Source organism: Dryobates pubescens, chromosome 17 (genome assembly GCF_014839835.1).
Source record: "Dryobates pubescens isolate bDryPub1 chromosome 17, bDryPub1.pri, whole genome shotgun sequence".
NCBI classification, from domain to species: domain Eukaryota; kingdom Metazoa; phylum Chordata; class Aves; order Piciformes; family Picidae; genus Dryobates; species Dryobates pubescens.
In genome coordinates, this window is record NC_071628.1 from 19,434,256 (window position 1) to 19,453,112 (window position 18,857).

Sequence of the window (18,857 nt, forward strand, 5' to 3'; positions counted from 1 at the left end):
GACTATACCAATTTGAAATCTCTGCCACGTGCTTTTATTTTTTTTCCTTAGAAAACCAGAATGATTTATATTGATATTCACTACTGAAAAATACTTCACAAGCACAAAATGCTGTGACTGCTCCAATGCCAGCATTTAGCAGCTCCATTAGACAAGGAAGGATAAAAGACAGTATTAGCTGAGAAGTTAACTGACAGCTTGCCCTTCAAACAACAAAGTAGAACAAAGAAACAATTTACTTGAAGAGATACAATCCAATGTACTGATCCACTCCATCACTCCCAGGTCTTCTAACAAGCTCCACCTACCACCTCCACAGGTCCTTCACAAGGAGATAGTCTATTCCAGCAACTAATAATCTCATGATAACTCTCTCTTATGCTCCCAACTTACTTGATTTCAGTACTCCATTGTTTAAGAGAGAAATTGATGGCACTCGGTTGGACTGGTGCAGGTTGGGAAGCTGCTTGTTCCCCCACCAGGTCTGTAGGGCAGGTCTCCACAGCTAGAACATTCCTAGCTCTCTCTGCTGAAGCATTTTGATTTAGGCTACTCAAATCTATGTTAAAAAATAAAAAAGAAAGAAAGAAAAAATGAGAGAGAAAAATGGGCAAAACTTTCAGTAAGTATAAGTGGAAGTTTCCCCCCAGCCAGACCAACTCAGAAGCAGATGAAGCTGTATTTACAAGCAAAAACTACACTCTATGATGGAATGCAATGAATATGTACAAAATACATAGTATTTACAGTACTATGCAGATATTTAGCAAACAACATGAAAGCCCCCCTCCCCCCCCCCCCCCAGGTCACAGACCAGAGAAGCCATTCCACTGCCCCCCGCTCCCCCTGTCCCACAAGAGAGAGAAACAGAGAGAAAGCAGTGGGTTAGACTTCACTAAACAGCTCAGCCAAGGCCAGCTGACAAGCACGTTAATCTCTCCAGAGTGAAACAAATAGCAGACATCAGAAAAGAAGAAAAAAATTGTTTTGGTACAACTCATACTAGGTATTTATCCAATGAATTTGTTTAGAATAATCTTTTGCTTTCCTTTTTACACACAATAGTGATTTATTTATATTTTTCTACTTTTCTGCTTGAAATCTGTAAATAAATTTTAAAAGGCATAGCCTAAAACCACCACAACAGTGATGATATAATGTCATACACTACTAAGGCTGCTAGTAATGTAGACAGGGTTTTGTTTCAAATGGCAACATAACTTTGTAAAACAGTATGTTCAACTAAACTTTAAAAACAGCCAAGTGAGCTCTCAATGCAGTCACATATTTCTGATAATAGGACTCATGTGATGCTCAGGGAGTATTATTTACAATCTCAATTAGCCAATATTGATTCATCTAGATCAAGCAACTATAAAGTCATAAAAAATAAGGTGGATTAATTATACCCATCCACAAAATCCCTTTGTAAAACAAGCTCAGATGTATCAGAACTCCTAAATCAGCAACAATGTCACAAAAATACTGTGACACAGTTTTCAGGGTGTGCTTCATCCTAAATGTTAATTGATCCTAAGTGACTGCTGCTCAAGTCAATGAGCTTTGCAGAGTCCAGCCAGCTCTGTGCAAATGCAGCCTGGGCACTCCCAGAACCAAGAACATTAGCATGGGCACTGCAGACACACCAGAGACCTAGTAGATCAGCAAGGGTTTACTAGCTCTGGTTAAGCTGAACATAATTATAACTAAATTCTCCCAGCCAAACACTCCTGCATGCTTCAGCAAGGCTACAGATGAGGCACAGAGATGTGCAGCCATGCAGCTCAGGTTCACCACTAAGCATATATTAGCAAGCATTCAGGCTCTGAATGGTTCCACAGGAACCTGCCAAGAGCCAACACCAGCCCTGAGCCAGAGCTAATAAAGCTGAGAGGATCCAAGCTGATTAATCAGAGCTAGCTAGGTCTCAAACACTGCACACTGCCCAACATATATGTGAAGAATCTGTGGTATCCATGTTACCTCAGTGTTTCTATTATGCTGGATATCTTGTTTTCTCCCTCATCCCTCCTTCAGCAGGCAGAGAAAATAGGAAATGCAAAGTATGGAATATACTATGAATAGCAAGAGCATTATAGAGAAGCATAAAGTGTTTATGGCCTTCTACAAACTGAACACGTGAGTTAAAAACAAGCTCAAATGTCACTTCCAGACTCTTTTCCATATAATTCCAATAGTACTGAAGTGGATTTAAAAAGTTTGAGAACATTCTCAGAAAGTAATTAGGAAGTAATACAGTGGGCCATCTTGACTTCATTACCTGCAGGAAGGGAAAAACCCTGGGAAATCACAATACCCTGTTTAACACTGGTGATTCACTCTTCATTCTGACCACTACTTGGCACTAGCAGTTAAGATCATCTTTAACCCTCCCATTACTCATCAGACTTTTACTTAACCTAGCCCATACCAAGGATCAGAAGTAGAAAGACTGAACATTTTGTGATAAAGAGGAACAAACAAAAGATAATGAACACTACAAATTGCTCAGATCCTTGCAAAATGGTATATGAAGCAGTGCCTTATCAACTAACTCCCTATCAAACACTTTTGGACCTTGGTTGTTTAAGCTGAAAAAAATTCAGCTAAGTTAGATAATACTAATTTTTTTATCATATTCATCATCTATTAAAGGGGAAAGATAACATAATAAGTTTCAACTGAAAAACAAACAAACAAACCCACACCCAACTCACAATCCGCCCCAACCAAACAAAAACCCAACCCCCGCCCCAAAAAACCCAACAAAATCTTATGCCCATCCAAAAACCAGGCTGGAACACCAACATTCTACCTGTATGACTTCAGAAGATGACCAAATCTCCTTACAGTGTGGCCCAGGGCAAGTAATTGCTCAAGAAATGAATTTCTGATGAATGGATTTCCACTAACAGCCATGCTAAGGCAGCTCCTATGACAAATCCTACAGAATCACTTCTCTAATGTTACCTTCCCACAGCCCACTTCAAAAAAATATTTGAGGCATGTTTCACTACCTTGAACAGCCTTCAGAATTTTTCCAGCCTGATCCATAAAGCAGTACCAATTGTTACAGTTATGCCAGACTTCTGAACTGACTGGGGTGGGGGGAAGACACCAGGACAAAACAGGGAAGACTACGGTGATCAGTTTTGTCTCTGGACTGACAACAGATACTACTTGTCCATTTAAAACAATAGCCACAGCATCTGCACTCAAGCACTAACAGAACACCCCAATTTCTGTGCTTCAGCATAAAGCACATCACTGAATGCAAATTCACTTTTTTCTTTTTTTTTTAAAATAAAAAACAACCACAAGACACACAGAATCATAGAATGCATTGGGTTGGGAGGGACCAACCCAACTCCCCTGCAGTAAGCAGGGACACCCCCAACTAGGTCATGTTGCTCAGAGCCCCATCAAGCCTGACCTTGAACATCTCTGGGGATGGGGCCTCCACCACCCGACTGAACAAGCTCTTCCAGTGTTCCACCACCCTCACAGTATAGAACTTCTTCCTAATGTCCAATCTGAATCTACCCTTCTCTAGTTTCAAACCATTGACCCTTGTCCTAGTGCTACATGCCTTTGTAAACAGTCCCTCTCCATCAACACAGAGTCTTACAAATTCCCAACTCTATAGGAAACTTTGGGAATACTTGTTTAAAAAGAAGAAACAATCATAAGGATTGCCATTCAGGTTCTTGGCAGCTTCCTCAAAAAGATCTCTATTTAAAACACTTCAGGCAACGTTGAAAGTCATCACTAAGATTTGTCCTCATAAATGAGATACTCCAGATGCAGTTTCAAGTTACACGTCACGCAGTTTACATGTAGGATGGGCCTGCTCAGTCCACACATTTCACCTTGACATTTCTTTGCTAGATTGAATAGTAACTGAAAGGAAACCCAAACAACACAAATCAGTTCTGCCTGCTGACACAGAAGATGCCCAACAATCTATGAGAAAGGCAAATATCAGATGGGTGATCTGAAGTGAGTGGATTAAGATTGCTAGGTCTGCCACAGAGCAGGAGGGAGGGAACAGCACTACACAGACTGCAGGGATAGCAGGTTCACTTCACACCACACTTAGGCTTTGAGCAAACAGCACAAACCAAGAACATAGATTTGGGGCCAAGTTACATATTACAGTTTATTTGATTCAAGTCTGCTGCCAAGAGAGGGCAGTCCTGCCTGCTCCTTCCTGCATTTAAACATTATGCCTTGTTCCCTCCCCTCCATCGGCTCTGAAAGTCACCTGATCCATTGAACAATCTAGCAGATTAAACCCTTCTTTTCTGGCTAACTTTTCAACTCAATTAACTCAGCCCATGGTCACACTAACACCAGAAAAGGCAAGAAGGGAGACTACATAGCAGAGAATGAGAAGCTGAAGACAGAAATGAGAAAGCTTGACAGAGCAAGAGCCTGGTAAAATTGCCAGCACCTGCAAGTTGTTAGATCTCTGCACACCAACACAGATGTTCTTGCAGCACATGGTTTGACAGGCTGCTAAGCAGACTGCTGCCAGAAAGGTGTCCTCAAACTATCCCACTTTGCATTCCCAACAATTCTCTTGGGCTAATCCTGGCATTCATCTGTCCCTACAGTAAACCATGTCAGGAAGCTACAATGGCCAAAAACTAACCTGAAGAAAAAGATGTTTCCCACTAGTTGCACTCTGTGCACTAGCTTAAGGACCGGTGAGACAGGCACCAATACTAGGTAAGGGGGAGGGCTGGGCGTTTCTGAAGCAGTGGCAAGCTATAAGATTGCTGCAGCCCAAACATCAAGCTGAGCCTCTACCAAAACACATGCTCTCAAGCCAGCTGTGGTTGAGCAAGCAGCCACAAGCAGACAGCTCTCAAATGAAAGCAGCAAACTGGGTTAGAGGACAATGCTGTAGCATGGGATCTGAACTTGGGGAGAGGACAGAAGGGTGGGGAAGAAGACAGCGTTACATTTCCAGGTTTACAGTATAAGCAAATTGAAATCAACAAAACACAAAATCTGTTGATGAACTGTGACTGACTTGAAGACTGTTTAAACCCAATAGGGCTTTACTAACATGTCTAACAGCACAGAACAGGATTTCACTTGGTCTTATTCATGGATAACAGAAATTGGCATGGAATCCTTTTCTGCAATGATCCCAGAATTAAAACACCACACAAGCGCCTGAGCAATACAGTCAAAAATGCAGAAAAACTTCCTGTAATACACTGATACAATTTTATTACTCTGACAGTAGTCTACTAGTCTAAAATTATTTTGCTTGGCTAAAGGTATTACAGCAAATGAATAGTATCAGTGCAAACCATCAGGCAAGAAATTTTAAAATCACAGTTAGAGCAACCACAGGAACAGACTATGGTTAGATAGAATGCAAAATAAATCTATTCTCCTTAAGAACTGCAGGTGGTATCTAAGATACCAAGGTGTGCTCAGCAGAAAGTTTCCCAAGGAAAGGAGCTATTCCTCCCACCAAGAGGAAAAGGGGCAGCTTTAGAGAGGCTCAATCTGCTTGTTGAGTTGCAGCAGCCCACATATAGCTTTACTGAACTGCACCACGGTGGTGTTGGGTGGTTGAATCAACAAACCATCAGATGGTTGAATCCTCATCCCTGCAAGTGTTTCCAAGAGGTAGAAATGTGGTGCTGAGGGCCATGGTTTAGCACCACCCTTGGGAGAGTTAGAGAATGGTCATAGTTGATGATCTCACAGGACTTTTCAGCTGAAACAATTCTACGATTCTATGGTCTGGGGAGGTCCTTTTGCCAACAGTGATCCTGTTGCTCCTGTGCAGCTGAACATGTGCAGTGCTGTAGTTGAGCTAGCTGTGCTGCCAGCAGAAAGATGGACTACAGGACAGGGCCATGTCTGATGGAGAGCATGGACTTGTGGTAAATTTCCATCTAGCTTCCATTTCCTCAATTTGTTCACATGAAAGTTAAATGATAAGGTGTCAAGAGCCTTCCCAAGCCACTTAACACACTAAGCTTTTAAGATATTGTAATCACTAAAAGACAACTTAGCTAACCTAAACCATACTTGGCTACTTAATGAAAACTTCTCACAGTCCTTTCTAAAAATCTGTTTTTTAAAGAAATCAGCAGGTTTTGTAAGAGGTATGAAATCACACAAAATTTCATGTTAAATAATTTTAGCATCATCAACACATGCAAAGCTTACATGTGGTTACTTGATAACAAGATGTGACAAAAAACTTCCTAACACTGTTCTCTATTGCAGTGCTGTCCCTTGGGCTGACTGACACCAAACAGAAACAGGCATGCTGATTTTAGTCACATTTTCAACCTACCAGGGTTGTCTTTGGCAACAAGACCTTTGGAAAAGTCACTTGGTGTAGGGGAAGTTCGGCTGTCCCTTTTTGCTGCGTCAAGGTTGTTACAGTACTCCCACCTCTTCTGCTGAAGTTCCTGAAGCCAGTATGTCATATCCTGACGAGTTGCAGCCTACAACACAAAAACCAGAACACTGATAAGATCACTTTGTATCTTTGGTATATGAATGTAGTAATTCCAAATGCAATTAATAATTAAAAAAAGGCAATACAAATAATTACCAGACTGGCAAGGTATCGCTATGATTTAAAAGAAATAACCACCAATGTACTAGGTGCACCTTGTGCACACACGCACAGCCCTGACTTTCATGTCAAATCCACTTTCTTTTACAAGTAGCCACATGGACTTCCCCCCCCCCCCCCCGTTTTACACTCAAACATTAGGAAATGCAGCTTACACTATCTTACACTTTACAAATAAAGTGGTATTTAAATATGTAATGACAAATCTGTATCATGAATAAAAGGTCCTACACACACTCAGGTGTAATAGGTACTAAGACAGAAAGAAATCAAATGCATCTTTAAGCTTCAGTACGAATCACAGCTCCAAGAGTCATATCAAAGTCCATCAAATGACAGCCTGCAAATATTAAGAGGAGATTAAATAACTGACACTGCAAGTGCTCACTTGGAGAAGTCGGTTTTATGCATCCTCAGCCACCAGTCTAGAACAAGCACCTGACACTAGTAACATGGTACACTCAAGAACAAGTTCAGTGCTTGTGAAGAAACACTCGACCAAATCCTTTAGCTTGGAAGCACAGAGTGCTTACCTTTCAGCCAGACTTTTTCCTACCTTCTCCCCAGGTACTTGGTGGCATTATCAATGAAAAGCTCTCATTACTTGGGCAAATGACTGTGTTCACTCTTTAAAGACAACTTATTTTCAAATAGTTTCTTGTTTTGTTTACAACGGAGGAAGGGACCTGTGCAGGGGACAGCTGAAAAAGAACCAAGAGCAACAAACCTTCCTTACAAAGGAAGTACAGTAAGTGCTGCACAAAGCACATAAATGACACAGATCTGCCTTCATTTTTGATAGGAGCACACTTCTGGTCTAGTCAAACAGAAGAACTATTTACCATCATATTCCGACCCTGAGAGCAGCTAATTGCAAGACTGAACATAAGCAATAGAGCAAACAAGAACTGATGCTTCCCCAGGGTGCTTTCTCTGGCTCAGCAATCCGCCATCTTAGTGTTTAGCAATCATACAGACAGATTTTTATCTTGTGTGAGGCTTTAACAACCACAACATCCTATGGCAAATGGCTCTGAAGCACTATGCAAGGAAGTTAATCAGAAAATAGACAGAGTTACTGCTAGAGCTGCTGCTCCAGTTCCTCTCAGTATATCCTGCACATCAGAAAACAACATAAATCAAGCAGTGAAATAAACCAAACAGTGGCAGAAGAGGACACTGCAGGTTCACTTTTCTCAGTAGGCAAGAAAAATATGTAAGCAAGATATTTCTTATCTGAAATGGAAATCAGTTTGTTTATTCTTGCCTGCTCACAGGAAACAGGAAGAACACATTTCCCTTATTAAAAAGACATGGGGGAAAAAATAGTTGTGAAGTGCCTGAAGTTTCTCAGAAAGTGTCAAGGAACCAGACACTGGGATATATCAATCCAGATAGCCATCACTGACTGGCAGCTTTAGAATTACCACAGCAGCAGGATTTAAGCCTACAGACTTCAGCCACTTTTTTTGCAAAGAGTAAGTATCTTCCCCTCCATTTGTATCACAAAACAATTTCCTTTGGAGTTTTATCCAGTAGCACATCTTCATTTCCGGTAAATCTGAGAGCCCATGTTCCCTTATAATAGACTTGCACATAGGCCTTGTACAGCAAGGTTTTACTGTGCTCCAGCAGAAATCCACAAAGAATTCACAGAGCTTCCACTAGCACAGGATGCAGCACTTCAGTGGCTCCCCTTGCTACCACAACGTAGCTAATGAGGCAATTCACACAGAATCAGTCTAGCTTATACCTACAATTAACTTCTGGTTATGTCTAGTTCAACTTAATGAGCCTTTTTCACAATTTGTCCCATTATCCTCTCCCCAATAGTCTTTAGAAAACCATGAAATTATTCTATTGGAGTTGCTCCTTGTTACTGTTGAATTCCCAAATGCACTTGTCCTCTGGTGGGCAGCAGGTACACATCCTCAGTTGAAAAGTGATGCCATTGTTACACATTGGGTCAGTTTGCAGTATAGTCCTTCAATGTGAAACAAGACAGTAAAGGTCTTTCTCACTCCCCTATTTTAAGTCATTTTCTCAAAAATTACTCAGTTCCGTGTGCCGCACTCTGCCTCTTTGCCTTCCTCCCTTCATATACACAATCTTTCTTCTCTTACAAAGTTTTCCTCTCCCTTTGAACAGTTTTCATTAAGTTAATACAGATGTATTATTTACTTTAAAGAGTACCCTGAGTATCTCTGCTGAGTTTTGTTCAAACCACATAAATCTTTGAAGCCTGTATTTTTTAATTTACATTAAAAAAAAAAACCACCAACCAAAAACCAACCACCACACACATACTCTTATAAGTCTCATTCTTCCCCTATGCTGAAACTAGAGACAAATCTGCAAACATCTTTTAAATTCACTTAACCTGTCAGAAAAAGGAACATTTCCACACTTGCCCTGTTACTCATGACTTCTGAGTATCTGGCTACTGCCCACTCTAAGACACAGCATACTTAACTAGATCTTGTCAAAAAAACCTTATTTGTGCCAAATTCTTGCACAGCACTGCAGTAAGAAAAAGCCTCAGCTAGCTAACATCTTAATGGAGGCATTTCTGCGAGAAGAAAAAACACAGTATATCTCATCTGAACTGGTGCCTGGTAAGGAATTACCAGTGCAAACTTACAGGCAACAGAAACAACAAAAGACATTAAGTTAGAAATGTATATTCCAATGTATTTTTCAACACAAATGATTGAAAACTAGTATAATTTACTTAAAACTATTTTCCTGTACTTTCCCACGTAGGGAACAACCTTCTTCCAATGCACAACACACAAGAACTATTTGGGGAAAACAAATACGCAGTGGGATCATCTACCTGGCTACACTGGCAGAGCTTGTATGTCAGTATTAAACACTTCCAGGAAGAGTCCAAGAAATGCAATAAGCAGACATGCCATTTTAAGGAAACTCATAGAAATTCATGCCACAATCCTTCTGTGAACACTGATGAACTCTCCCTCAAGCTTTTCATAAAAGGGAACATCACCATCAAGTTTGCATTTCTTATGATTAATCAATCTTCAAACAGAAAATCTGAAGCCAGATGGATTTTTATGAAGGGAAGCTCTGTTTTTAATTAAAGCATTACACCCACTAAACAGGAAAATAAAACACCAACCAAACAAAAAAGCAAGCCACCACCACAAACACAAACAACAAAACCAACAGAAAGGATCAGCTCAGAAAACATATAACCTTTACTGCTGAGCAACCTTCTAAGCCAAGATAGGGCCTAATGGTGCTAGATACTAATGCAAGTATATTTAATCTTGGGCACCACATTATTAATCATTGTCACATCCTTCAAGATCATTGACAAATTTAGAGTAAAAGCCCCTAAATAATACTGTTGTCACTAATTGTTGTCTTCAATACTTTCAAGTACCCATGATTCAAAAGCTGCAGTGCCTAATATGTTTACTACTTAGCCAATAACCAGAAAAGTTTCTTTTCTGTAACTTTCCGTTCTACTCTTCTAATCTAGCGCTGCTCACAAAGAAGTTATCCACAGTAAGTGACTAGACACACAAGCTATTAATCATCACTGGTCACTGTTTCTCTATTTCAAAAAGCAAGTGAATAGGCCATTACCCAAACAAGACACTACTTTAAAAAAAAATGAGAAATTTGTTCATTTATGTATATTTATAATGCTAATTACTCTCTCCATGAATGACAGACCTGACTGTGCAAACACAGGCCAGTGCTCCCTTGACTATATTGCCAACATTCCATGTTTTAACAAGGATTTTCAGGATCAGGTCCTTCCCATTAAAATAGTCTGAGACATAATCTATCCATAATTCATGAGGAACACAATTTTCTCTGCATCTTTACATAAAGTGATGGCATTGTTACTTATTTTGAATGGAAAAACTTTGTACGCATACTTAGCTTTTTGCAGGGAACTTCAACTACTGGAAATCGATAGAAAAGCTACAAACATGCAAGTGTCAGGTTAGTTATCTACATTTCTAAAACTATGAACAATTTGTCTTACGTGCTGTAAAGGCTACAGTGTAATTTTCCTGACACTGTTCTCAAACTGGGAAACAACTGCCAAGTATATCATACAACCCTCATACCAAACTGAGAAACAACTCCCAAATATATCACAGAGCCCTCGGCTCCTATTAAATGACAAAGACTGAACAATCCTGATGATGAAATCATTACATTAACAAAAAACTGAGGCATTATGAAGAAATAATGCATTCCTCAAGAGTGCCATCATTTCAATCTGGAATTCCAATTGCTTATTTCTTACTGCTCTTCTCGGCTTATAAAGCGGAATGGGAAAGACTAGATCACGAGATGTGGAAATTCTGAATAGGCAGCAAGCTGAGGAAAACAAGGCATGTGAGCTAAAGGGTGAAGACTACATCTGTCTTCTTGATTAAATCATGCTTGTTTTCAAGAGAAACTGTATCAGTCAGCATGGGGAATTTTCAGGGGTTGTTTGGTGGGCTTTTTTAAATTTAGTATCTTGAATTCATTCTTAATTCTATGTCTAACTAATTTAGTCAAAAAAAAAACCAACACCAAAACATTTAAAGCCTTAAAAAAAGCATTGCAATGGGTAGAAGAAAACTAATTCCAGCTGCAAAAGCCTTATCCCTTGGTGAATCACACAGCCACAAAAGGCCAGATGGTCCTGCAATATCCCACAAGATTTTAATTAATGCCTTATTTCTTAAAACACCTACAACTTAGCAGCATTTCTATGGACAATCGCTTGGCTGCTTTAGGGCAATCTTCGTAACAATATGAAGATATTTGGGGGGGGTTGTAGTTTTTTTTGTTTGTTTGGAGGGTAGTGTGTTGTTTGGTTGTTTTGTTTTGTTTTGTTTGGGGGGGGGGGGGGCGGTGTTGGGGGTTTGGTTTGGTTCGGGTTGTTTTTTTCTGCTAATTACAGAAACGACCTTGACTTTCTTAACTGGCACCTTTTTCTTAGTCTCTGTAAGGGAAAAATGAAGAAAGCTCCAATCCATGCAGGTCTTTTCCTAGATAATACAAGAGAAAACTGAATACAAGAAGTATGGGCAGAACACGAACATCACAGACTAAAAGATCCCAAGAAAAAACATGAAAAGGACATTTCCCATTCCTTTGCTTGCACACCAGTGTTGAGTCTGATTTGTGTCTTCCTGACTGCAGAAGACACTGGAGGCTGCTGCTAAAATACTGTTTCACAGATTAGTTACTTATCATACAAGTGGCATATTCTTTTTCCACTATAATCCTAATCACAAATTACATGTTTCTCAACAGAGGCTCTCCTATTCAACAGATGCATTATGCATGTTCCTTGAAATTGTAATAAAAAACCCAAATTAAATTCAAACACACTTTACAAAAATAAATTTTAAAATCAACGTTTACACCAAGTCTTCAGTTGTAGCTTCTGCAACATGAACATTCAGGCTATAAAGGCAGATGCACAGAAAGCAATAAAAACTTTGGTTATGGCTACACAATGAAATCAGTAGTTTTTACACAGGGCTGCCTGCCAAACTGCTGATTGGACTGCTTTTCCTTAACCAAATATACTCATGATTATTATCATACTAGTTTTCCAGTTAACTTGCTTAGTCTTCAGTAAAGTATCCTAATGATCACTTCTTTTGCCAAACATTCACATACATCAACACAGAAAACTAGAAAGATTCATACAATCATATTCTACAATCTCAGCGTTTATTATTATTGCTCAAGTCTCCACTGATAATTAAGTTAAAAAAAAAAAAGATCTCTTGCAATATTCAATGGGAAGTTCTGCTCTTTAATAAAACATTACAGGTTATACTCTAGCAATAAAGAATTTCCTAAAAAAGAAAGTTTATGTGAAAACTCAGTGCACATGAACATTCCTTGTGGAAAATATATATCTTAGACTCAATAAAAAATAATGGATACTCAAAACTTATTTCTTGAGTGAAAAGCGTTTCCTTGGTTTTTTTCCTAGGCATGACAACAGAGATAAGTGAAAGAACCCTAACGTTTACTTCTCGTCCTACGAAAGTCTGCATCCTTGCTAACACAATGAGATAAGCAGCCTCTTCTACTATCAGGAAACAATTCTTCCTCCTCCTCCTCCTCTTCCTTCCTCCCCAAGCAGTCGACATGAAAACTTCTGCCATGCATAATCTTTTCTAAGTAAACACCGCAGAAGTGAAACGCAACCCACGAGAGTTCCTTGGAAATCTTTTTTTACTCCGACGCTTCCACAGAAGCCCCTCAGCCAAGCCATCTAAGCCCTCTCTGCTCCAGTGGGACCGTGCCCCCTTCAGAAGAGCACTTTAAAGACAAAACCATGAAGGAAAACAAAAAAGAACCCGCGGCTCGGGATAGCCCGGTACTACCGATCTACCCCGCGTTTGCGAAACACTCCTTTTCTGCTTTTAGAAAGACCACACGAACCGCAGCGAAGAGCAATCCCGCCAGCGCAGGCATCGGGAAGGCACGGAGACCGCGAGAATGGCCAGCACCGCCGCGCCAGGCAGAGAGCTACACCCGCTGCCCGCCCCAGCGCTGAGGGGCCGTGCCGGGACACCCCGGGCCTACCTTGAGCACGGCGACAGCACCGTTGGGGCTGTGCACCTCGAAGGCGGCGGCCTCGTCCCCGGCAGCGGCGCCGGCCTCGGGCTGGTGGTAGCTGAAGCAGGCAGAGGCGATGTCGAGGTGCCCGAGGGGCAGCGCCTCCTGCGGCCCTTTGAAATAATAGAGGTAGCAGCGGCGGGGGTCGAAGACGAACCAGCGGCTGCGGAAGCCGCGCAGGGGGCCCTTGCCTGACAGTTTCTGTAAGTACCCGCAGAGCTTAGGGGTGCCGGGGCCAGCCTGCTCCCGCACCGCCCCGCCGCCGGGCCCTGCGCCCTCTCCTCCGGACCCCGCCGAACCCTCCTCCCCAGCCGAACCCGCCGCCGGCATCTCCCTGCCTCGCCCCACCGCGGACGCAGCGTCGGCCGCCTCACAGGGATCTGCTCCGCCAGGGCCGCGCCGCCTCACGGGACTTGTAGTGCCGCCGCGGCCTGGCCAGCCCCGCCCTGCCGCGGCCAAAGCCAAGGCCGCCCCACCCCGCCTGCCAAGTGCGGCTCCACTGCCCGTCGAACAGAATCCGGAGGGGGCCCTGGCCTTCGTAGGGCGCTTTTCCGGGAAACCGGCACGACGCTGGCGGTTGCTGACGTGGAAAGCCACCTACCCCACAAGCTCAGGGCTCCTGGCGCACCAGCTTTTGCGCTACTGCTCCCGGGCGCCAGTGCTTTGGTCGCCACATAAGAAACTAATTTCCAGAGTGCGGTCTGGCCCACGATCAGATTAAACCCCTTGTCTTGCTGACGGCCATTATTCATTTGAAGTCTCCCGTTACAAACTTTCTCTCTGCCCCGGCCCCCTGGCTGGCAGCGCAACAGTAACCGAAGGAGCACTGACGCCAGCCCCTGCGTTCAGAAGCTCCCTGTATGTTTACTGGCATTGTCAACCTTAAGTACAGCATAAGAGGTTTGCTGGCACCTCATGTTCACAATGGGATTATGCTATTTATCAGCTAGGTTCATCTAACTGAATTCTGGTAGCTTGGATGTGATCCAGAAATCCTCAATGCCCCAGAGCTTCTTACTCCGTTCTCATTTGCAAATGCTTTAATTTGTTAATAAAAAGTAACTGTCTCATCTGCCATACAATATTTTCATTCTGTGCTAAAGGATGTAAAGGATACAGAGCACCTGAATATTCAGTGTAGTTGTCCATGGGTTCCACTTAGATGCTGCCTTAAGGGATTGCAGGGCTCTCTTCCCTCTTCCAGATGTCACCTACTGGTAAGAATTGTGTTGAGTGAAGAAACAGCCAGTGTTCTGTTAGCAGAGATTGACTCATTTGCTACAGAAACTGAGGCGTGGAAGCCATCTCCCCAGACAACTCACATGACATGGAGCATGATCCACTGAAACATTAAATGTTGCAGGCTAGGCTTAGACTTTGTATTTTTTCCTTAGACTGCAGTGACTGGCTCTGCTCATCAAAAGCTGAGGCTTTGTTAGTAAATGTGGAAAATTACAAAGGGTTGATCCTGCTTAAAGAACAGGTCAGTAATCTTTCTTCCATGTATGCTGCTCAGCATCTTCTTCCCCACGTACCAATTATTCTTGGTCTTCTGGTAGCATCATACTCTTTCTTGGCAAGTGCCATTTGCCAGAACATGGATTAGAGAAAGAAAACACTGATTCTTTTTTGAAACTGCCAGTGCCTTATCTCAGCCATTTAGGCAAGTTGAACTGCCCCAGCACTTATGCCTGACCTATTACATTATCTCATCACTTTAATGAAGTCAGGCCTTGTTCTCTGTGTGCTGAGCACCCATGACTCTTACTGCCTATCAATAATAACACCCTGCAGCAAAATCACAAAACCAATTCCTAAATCCTCAAAACTTTTGCTGTCACTACTTCTCCAATTTTCTGTTTAGCTTCCTTACATCACTCAGAGCAGGAGAATCCCCTAATTTCACAGCTGATTAACATAAAGCTCCCCTTCTTGGGAAGTAAGTTCCTTATTTCATGTATCCCCCCCCCCCCCCCCCAAAACAGATCCACATGTGCTGTGTTGAATACAAATGAAAACAATACTTTTGCTTTTACCTGCTTCTTCCTTTCATGTTTTCATGTCCAGGATGCAGAGATTATAAAGGTGACATTCTGTTGCCAACAGGTGCCTGGAAAACAAGTATGAAAAGCATTTCACAAGGTGTTATTTCCCTCTTACCGAGAGGCAGGGGCCAGTGCAGCCCTTGGTGTGCATTGAAGTCCTAACCACAGTGCAACAGTCAAGTAACATTTACACACTGCATGGTTAAACTCATAATGGTTATGCTCCCCAAGAGACCATAAAGCTTGTCAAACATGAAAATATTTGAAACTATTTCTTTCTTTCTTTCTTTTTTTTTTTTTTCTTTCTTTTTTCCTGGTGTGTTTTTCTCTCTTCAAAATTGATGACTATTTTAGTAATAGTACTTTTGGCTGAACCAGGCCATCCACTGCACATGAAACATCTAACCCTATTATATTCAGAAATGAGAAACTGGTCTAACTCATTACAGTTGTAATGGTTTTGTTTTCTGATGAATATAAGCATTTGCAGTTCTTAAATAAGGTCACATTTTACTCTTAAAAAACCAAAACAACACCAAAAAGAAACAACCAAATGCAAGGAAAAGAGAAGGTCTCACTAGAAATGGAGGCAGAGTATAGGTTGTGTGTACACCAGGCTCATGCTGTCATGAACACAGAATTGCAGGGAACACCAATAAGCTACAAAGAGCACATCTGTCCTGTGCTTTTCGTTCAACTGAGATCATAGCTCCAAAATTAGAATGTCTAAGAGTGTACACTATTTCCTTTCACAAAATAGAAAGCAAAAACGACTTTGTCTCTTGTCTGGTATCTTCTGAGATAGAGGGATTCAGTTAAGAGATGAAACTCAAAACATCTGAGAGCTCACACTAAACATCTACTGGGTTTTGTTTTCCAGAACAATTGACCTACAGACAACTGCACCCTCAAGCCCTCTCCCACACATACCAGTCCAAATCTGCATGCTGACATATAGGCTGAATGGTTACTTTTTCCCCTTTTTTTTACTTTTTTATTCCATTTTAACAAATATTTTACAGGTTCCTGCAGAATGTTATACATGACTGTCACTGCCAGCACAAATATTGGCATTCTGCAATAGCCCAGTTATGCATAAAACTTGTATGCAGCATGGCCCTACATAATTTCACAGGCCGAATAGTTTTTCACTTGTCCTAAGACAAATAGGCAAAGCTTGTCACCAAAGTACTGTTTCTGATGCAGTCTGATAATGTCATTCTATCTTCCCTTGCCTCTCAGCCATCACAACATCCGTGAGGAACATCATATTATTAACACATTGCTACATTTCCAGAATAAATTCCTCCTGATATGCAAACAAGGCAGCCAAAGAATTACATGGTCTATATATTTTAGCTGATGGGCAATGTCTCATGCTTTTCATTCCCCACTATTATACTTTAAACACTAGATGGTGCCCCTTCCCTCTTTCATGCTCGTCTTTTGTAGAATTCTTTTCTTCCCAACAAGGAACTGTGAATAAGCAGGGAAGCTTATCTGTCGTTTCTGCTTCAGTAGGAAAGCCCTAATTTAATTTTAGTTAACTGTCTCACACAAAACCAGATGAATATACAGCACCATTAAATGCATTGGGTTTATTTTCTGTTGCACAACTACAAAAAAGCAACAATTATACAATTCAGTGAATGGCAGCATTGATTTCTAGTTACACATCTGTGATCCAGCTTGTAAAGACATCCAGGCAAGTTGGTAGCCATATAGAGGAGAGAGCGTCAAACTGGAGCCCTTATCAATAGAAAAACAAGAACTACTTAACTGTAGCAATGAACTAGGCAATCTGTATGCACATAATCGTCGGCTTGTTGGCATTCATGTAGCTCCAGGATGGCTAGAGGACTGCTACAGAGCTTGATAGTGATGCTGAAGAGGATAAGCAGAAGAATGGAGGGTACTGTTGTAGACAGGAAAGATTAATAGGCAATATAAACACATACAATTAACAAAATTGTTTCAGCTGCTTACAGTGGAACTCATTTCCAAGTGTATACTTCATTTCCAGTGGAGAATCTATGAATACATACATGTAATGGGGACTTATAGACATGCCAGTAAAAAGGAAGATTAGAGGAGATCACAGAATAGACTAACTAAAATCTTTACATAATCCCTTTTTTATGTAATTGCTTTGAAGTACATGCAAGCTTTACATACAACAAGAATCAGGAAAAATCCAGGGAGACAGAATAGATGACAAAAGTTTTACATCCACTGTCTCTCAGTGACAAATAACTTAGCAAATGGCTGCTTAAGGTTTATTCCCTCTGTAGCAGCTTAAGCAATGCTAAGCTACATAGCTTAAAGATGAACCCAGCATATTCACTGGAGGAATACTCAAAATCACTTTTGGTTATCAATCAGATTTTCTTAGAACTGGAAAGAGCGAGATGTTGAAGACTCATCTTGCAAAGTAAGAGCCAAGAGAGAAAGCAAAAGAGTAGAAACAATTTTGGAGTCCAGAATTCACAAATATTCTAGTGGTCAGAATTCTGTCATTGCAGCACTATCAGAATGGAGGAAGGAGATTTCTTTGGGATTACACTGCTTAAATTCAAGAGCTGGACAAATAAACAAGAATAGAAGCTATCCTCGAGGTGCAGGGATTCTTTGCCTTGCTTTATGTAAACTGAAATATTCTGGCCAGAGTACTACTTCATAATAAAATTGCAAAGTGCATAAAGAAGTCATCAGACTACATAGTTGGGTGATCAGATAAGCAAAATTTGTAGTACACAAGCCAAGCTACCTCACACAAAACTAAAAAGAGGAAAAGAGGTAACAGGAAAAACTGTATCACTGCTATACAAACACAGGGATGTTTGTGCTGGCATTTATCTACAGCATTTAGTGTAGGCAGTTTTTAATGTAGTGTTTTTACCAGTACTTGCTCTTACTTAGTTCAGAAGGCCAATTTTAATAGGTAGAAATGTACTGCAGGTCTAATGGGTTATATAAACTGGGTCATGTAAACAGAAAGATACTTACATACTTTTAAAATACAAATCCATAATTAATCTTATCTAAAAATAGGCAGAGTTAGTCAGACTTTTTGGTCTAGTTTCCAAGCTACATTCATCATGAGAAAATGATTTTGCAGGAAGTCTCTCTTGCTATTTGTTTCTGATCAAGACACATTACCAGAGCAGCTTTTCCTGTGGTTTTCTGGTGTGGAACTTCTGGGCTTTAGATAAAGACAGGAAACACATGAAAAATGGAGGAAATAGAGATTCAGGAGTAAGTCACAACATTCAAATCTGGAGCCAAACTAACCCCAAGTCCTTTCTAGCTAAGGCAGATACCAAATAATAGTATTGTCTAAGAAACATCAGGGGAAAATTTTCCTGTCATTTCCAGACAGATGCCAAATTTGCAATTACATGAAACCAGTGGCTTACCTGAGAGTAAAAAACACTTGCTCTGACCCTGTTACATTAATATCAATGGAAATTTTGCATAAGTCTAGAAAAAAAGATTTGTCCTAGAAAAAGATAAAAAGTATAGCTAATTGAGAATGAGGAATGTTACCCCATAAAGACCAAGCCATGTTTTCATGGCAT

General features: G+C 41.0%; 1 protein-coding gene across 2 annotated transcripts in view; it reads right to left on the reverse strand.

Annotated features, from left to right (window-relative positions):
• The window catches only part of TBC1D2B (TBC1 domain family member 2B), a 30,848-nt gene extending 16,428 nt beyond the window's left edge, over positions 1-14,420 (reverse strand). Inside the window, exons 1-3 of one of the 2 annotated variants that reach the window (XM_054168898.1) lie at positions 14,359-14,420; positions 6,329-6,482; positions 394-559 (exon numbers count right to left, since the gene is read on the reverse strand). In XM_054168898.1, coding sequence (XP_054024873.1) covers positions 394-559; positions 6,329-6,464 — 302 coding nt within the window. In that variant the 5' untranslated portion in view covers positions 6,465-6,482; positions 14,359-14,420. Of the gene's footprint in view, positions 1-393; positions 560-6,328; positions 6,483-13,201; positions 13,565-14,358 lie in introns of those variants that run through there. The other variant, XM_009911393.2, reaches the window with a different exon arrangement.
• Between the last annotated feature and the right edge of the window lie 4,437 nt (positions 14,421-18,857).